The sequence below is a fragment of the Nicotiana tabacum genome, chromosome 5, assembly GCF_000715075.1.
Source record: "Nicotiana tabacum cultivar K326 chromosome 5, ASM71507v2, whole genome shotgun sequence".
NCBI lineage: Eukaryota > Viridiplantae > Streptophyta > Magnoliopsida > Solanales > Solanaceae > Nicotiana > Nicotiana tabacum.
This window is the reverse complement of record NC_134084.1, coordinates 108,652,976-108,659,061: the sequence shown is the minus strand read 5'-3', so window position 1 is coordinate 108,659,061 and position 6,086 is coordinate 108,652,976. Positions and strand designations below refer to the sequence as shown.

General features: G+C 31.0%; 1 protein-coding gene across 1 annotated transcript; it reads left to right on the top strand.

Moving 5' to 3' along the window:
• Positions 1–2,700: 2,700 nt before the first annotated feature.
• Positions 2,701–5,855, top strand: LOC107827905 (RING-H2 finger protein ATL70-like). Its single transcript, XM_075252690.1, has one exon. It carries the CDS (start codon positions 2,984–2,986, stop codon positions 3,485–3,487), a length of 504 nt encoding a protein of 167 aa, XP_075108791.1. The 5' UTR covers positions 2,701–2,983; the 3' UTR covers positions 3,488–5,855.
• Positions 5,856–6,086: the final 231 nt, after the last annotated feature.

Genomic DNA, 6,086 nt, shown 5'->3' with positions numbered 1-6,086 from the left:
AAATAGGAATAAAAGCGACAATACTTGCATATAAGACCAAAAGGCTCTAATAAATATTACTATTACTTACATCAATTAATACTACTATTTGTTAATAACATTTACTTCTAAATACAACAATTGCTAAATATTAATTATCATTTATTATCTATAAAATTATTTACGAACAACATTTAAACAAGAAAGGAAGGTGAAACGACCTATATTACTCCTCTTTTTTCTCTCTATATTGAATGCTTTTTTGTGTTTTATGTTATTCATATAGATCAATTTCACTTAATTATACAATTATTTTCTTTTTTACTTTTTCTGTATGTATGTACGTCTTATATTACATATTTGTTCTTTTTATTTTTTATATAATGTGTGTATGAAGACCCACCATTGTTGAGCTTGAAGCTCCAGAATTTGAATTTTTTTTGAAAATTTATTGTTTGATTCGTTATGGGTGGTATAAAATATTGCTTATAGTATCTTCGAGTCAGCTTCTCAGGTCTAAATTTTTATGTGTATTTGAATATCCACCATTGTTGGGCTTGAAGCTCAATTTTATTTTTGAAGATTTCTTGTTTGATTCAAAGTGGGTGCTGTTAAATATTGCTTATAGTACCTTCTGAAAGTTCATAGTGAAATTTGATAGCATTTGGAGCTGATTTGAGGTGATTGAGATCGAAATTTTCAGCTGAAAATGGAAGAAGAACACAGCTATCCAATAGTATACCGCTACGGTATACAACATGATGCAGGAGTATATAGATATACTGCAACAGTATACTATTATAGTTTACAATATACTGCAACGATATATTGTAATAATCGAAGAAGAACACTATTACCTAATAGTATACTGCTACAATATACTAATATACTATAGAAGTATATAGTTATACTACAACAGTATACCATTATAGTATACAAATATATTGTTATGGTATACTGTAATAATATGCAAGATATTGTAACAATATGCTGTAATAGTATACAATATACTATAATAGTATACTTATTACCCGTAAATTCACTTGCCTTTTCCCTTTTAATTTGTTTTAAGCTTTTACCTAGCGTGAGCGGCAAATTGAAAATGCAAAAATAAATAAATTATTGTATGTTATATAATGTAACGGTATACTCTTACAATTAGATCCTTTTAGATTTTTTTTAAATTTTTATTAACAACTGATATTATTTCAGTTTAATAATTGAATTAAACTTTTTTTAACTCTTTGCGTACAATTGTATACCGTGTTGGTATAACTATATACTATACTGGTATCAAATGTTATTTAATATTTTTTTGGTTGTATTAGCTACATTTAATTGGTACATAATTTGATTTTTCTTTAGTAATAATATAAAAAAAGAATAATAAAAAATAGTGAAAATAGTAAATGAAATTAGATTATGAAGAGAAAAAGAATATAAAAAAAGAAGTTAAATGAAATTAGAATAGGAAAAAAGAAAAAAATAAGAAGAAAACAAGAAAAAAGAAAAGGAGAAAAGAAAAAGAAAAGAAAAGAACCATAGAAATAAAAAAGAATTGGAGAATAAAGAGAAAATTCCCCACAAAACCTACTATGGGTAGGAAATGTAATTAGTTTATGGGTAAAAAAACAAATGGGTAGACAAGGGTAAATAGTTTTGTTTTTGTGGGTAACTGTGTCAAAACCCCATAAGAAAATATATATATTTGTAGCTGTAATAATGATTCCACCCTAAGTAAATTTCGTAGCATGTTTCTTGAGTTTGTCCTCTTTAAAGATGTAACGTGAAACTAAAAATGTACTTATATTAGTAAGTCAGTAACAGCGCACGAAATATTGGAAATTCTAATTAACTTTAAAACAAAAAAGTTGTACTTTCTCTTATTACAAATATTTAATATTTCTCGTTCCTTAATTTAGGTAACTAACATCAACCTCTATCATATTATATGTTGCGAAGTACTGTTATAATTTTTTGTCGTTCTAAAGTAAGTTGTGCTTACGAGTGTTTTTTTGTTATATATGATTACTGTGCTATGCTAATTTTACAGAATGAAAATCATCAAAAAGTTATTAATTCCTAGAATATCATACTAATATCCTATTGCACATATACGGTACCTATTTCTTTTGGCGTCATTTACTGCACGTAGAAGTTAAAAGGAAAGAAGCTACTATATTTTAATGTCCTCTAAAGTCAGAAAACATAAAATAGGCATGACACACAACCACCTATATCTTTGGCTCATGGAACGTGCAATTTGACGAACTCATTAAGAGAGAGAGAGAGTCAAACAATTATTAACTGGCTTTCTAAGCAAACTTTTATTAATTTACTATTGGACAAAGTTGACGTTACTTTAGATGAAACAAACTTGCAAGAAAATGAAATAGGCATGATATGTAAACACCTAACTAAATTTTTGGTGCATGGAACGTGCAATTCGTTATTCGTAGACCTTTTTTTTTTGGTTCAAATCGTAAACTTATTTAGAAGAAAGAAAAAAAAATACAGAAAGAGAAATAGCGATAGTGACAGAGAGATAGAGGGTCAAATAATAAAATTATTAACTGGCCATATAAACGAACTTAGACTACTAATTAATTTAATATAGGATAAAGTTGAATAGTTTGGTACGTAGCAGAAAAAGACGTCGCTCACATAAAAACAAAGCTTACAAGAAAATGATAGATTTAGAGGACATTGACATGTCAAACTTTCTATCGATCCAAGCATGAAATGAACCAAAAAACACAATATTTTTCCACTATATTCTTAAGAAACCTCTTCATCCACAATTTATTAGAGTATTTGTTCATTTCTTTCAATCAAAACGCCACCAATCTTCCCTCTTTTTATCGAACATCTCATGTAAACCGTTGACTTCCAAATCCTTTAATTAATTGGACCACTTCCTTTTATTCTTATACCAAATGGCTAACCAAACCATATCCACTCCAAATAATTCTCTTAAAATTAAACCATCTCTTTTCATAAGACCATGAATAACACCACCATCTCCGATCCAACTTCCGGCGATGGCGGGTTCCTCGGATCGGAAAAAATTGGAGGGTTCGGTTATACAGTTGGTGTTTCAGCTGGCATTGTTCTATTGATTGCAACTATAACTTTCACTTCATACTTTTGTACAAGAAATCAAAGAACACCACTACGAACGGCTAATCGAAACGAACATAGTTGTGTGGTGGAAATGGGAATTGATGAAAAAACACTTTTGAGTTATCCAAAGTTGTTGTACTCTGAAGCTAAGGTCAATTACAAGGACTCAACAGCTAATTGTTGTTCAATATGTTTGGCGGATTACAATAGTAAGGACATGCTTCGATTGTTGCCAGATTGTGGACATTTGTTTCACTTGAAATGTGTCGACCCATGGCTGTTATTGAATTCAAGCTGTCCAGTTTGTAGAAATTCTCCATTGCCAACTCCTTTGTCCACTCCTTTGGCTGAGGTTGTTCCTTTCGCAAGTCGACCTTCCGGATGAATACACTTGTACTACATTATTTATGTAAGAGTTTTCAAAAATGGTTTATAATATTGTGGACTACTCCATTTATTGCATGCCATAAAGTTGAGATTTTTTTTTTAAAGTTCTATTGTCCTCTGTAAAGAGGAGTGATGACATAGGATAAGCTTGCTTATGTGTCCAAGTGAGTTATAACCAATTATAATAATCATGGATTCCAATAACATAACATGATTGCAAAAGGACGGGGAGAAACAGGTTACATGAATTTATTAAAATTAGGAATTTCTTTAATGGTGGTTAAATTTGAAAAATTAAAAAAATACATGATAAACGATGTTCAATATATATTATATACCTATAAAACTTAATATTTTACTTATATACGTAGTATAATTTTTTGACAAAGGGAGGTTAATTGACCATCCTTACCAGAGTATAGCTTTGCCCCTGATTAATTCTTCCTTTTCAATGTATGTGAAGTGTCACACCTCCTTTTTCCTACACCCCGGATGGGAGTATAAGGGAGTTTTTTCCAATTTAAAGTGACAATCGAAACGACATTATTTTATTAAAAATTCAGAGTCGCCGCTTGAGATAATTTATGGTGTCCCAAGTCACCGGTTTCCAATCCCGAATTGAGGAAAGATTGACTCTATTTTACAGTCCGCGAACACAGAAATCCGGGTAAGGAATTCTGTTAACCCGGGAGAAGGTGTTAGGCATTCCCGGGTTCCGTGGTTCTAGCACGGTCGCTCAACTGTTATAATTGGCCTATTATCTGATTCTAATACATGTTTTAACCTATGGTACAACTTTAACTTTATAACCACTTTTATTTAATTTTTTAGGAAGATTTCAACGTTATTTAAAACACGTCTTGAACCACGTCACATAAATGCACCCGCGGTCCCCGACATATTTTATCTAACATTGTTGAGATTTGGATTTGGGTCACATAAATGCACACCCGAATTTAAGGAAATTAATTTAGATAGCGCGCCTAAAGCAACTACGCACTTTCAAGTTTGCAAGGGCCATGGAAAATTCAACTAATGGCACACCTCGATTTCTAAAGAGTTAAAATTGATCACATGAGGGCCATGGGTTATGGATAGAAAATTATTGTAAAAAAAATTAGTATGGTCTTATTGATGAAATTAATGTCTAATGTCAAATAACACTATGCAAGGAGTCAAGGATCACTACATAATTTTACTATGCTTAGAAACATGCTAGCAAAATTAATAGAACTATCAACCAGACTAGATTACGGAAATATTGGGCCAGACTGTTACCCATTGCTAAGAAACCAACATAATTGAATTCCTTTATTCCCATATTTTCAAAACCAAAGCAAATATCCTTAAGGCAAAAATCAAATTTTAACCTTGTGTCCAACAACCCAAATGACCCGGCTTCAAATTAAACCACATGGCAAGCTTTTCATTTTGCAAGACTATATGGTGGCCCACCAAATTCGATTACAAAGAAATCTTGTTCAGTTAATCTATTTAACAAATAATAGAAACACACAAATGGAACTTAAAGCCATAATTATTATCACTAAATTGCAGTTGTAAGCTAATAAAGTGAAACTGAAAATCAGTATAATAATTTTCACGCCAAGAATGAATCATCCCCATGAACACAACGCACGAATAATGTAGCTCAACAACATTAAGCATCAAACCATGGATAAAATAAAGATCGAAAGTAAAGATGAACCTTTGTTGATAAAATTCTAACCTTTTGCTACATATAAAAAGCCAACAATTTCGGCTTCAGAAGTGAAAATCAACGGCAACGTTCGCTGATCGGAAAACCTCTAACAGGATAGCTCAACTTAATTTTTTCTCCTCAATTTCTATCCGACATCACTGGCCAGCCAATAGATAGGGAATGCTCAAATCGAAAGTGCACAGCCCCAGAATAGTCATTTATGTAAGACCCAGCTGCTTCGAATCACGAAGCCTCTGAAATTGTTCGGTGTCAATGAACTTCAGAGATGGACGATCGAGATACGTTTTGTCGTGGATATGGCTATGATGGCCAATTTTTTTTTCAAGTGCTGCTGGTCGTTCTCTTTTTTAAGGAAAATTCAAAGAGAAAACAAGGCTTAGCTATTATTATTTGTGTGTTTTTTTCCAGAAAATGAAGGAGTCTTCCTTTTTTTCAGAAACAGGTGCACCGTTCTATGTAGGTGAAGGATTTGATCGATTTCATCTCCCTCTCCTTTAGGTTTCCTGATTATGTTTTATATGTAGGGGTAAGGTAAGGGGTAATGGAATGACTTAATGAATGAGCTAGAAACTTGAGCCTTTATGACTAACTATGCTTAAAATTAGTTTAATTAACTAAAAATCTATCCATATAGAAATATTATCAAAAATATTAATTAGCCCTACTTAAGTAAAAATAATTATTAAAATAAGACTGACTGTTAAAATAAAACTATTTTTTTTTGGTATTTTTTTGAAGATTAAAAATGACTACAAAACCTTAATGAAACTATTTTTTTTGTAATTTTTATTTTTTTGGTAATAAAATAAAGTAAAAGAGTCAAAATTAGTTGAAATAGATATATTAAGCATAAATTAAATATTTACGTGCTAAA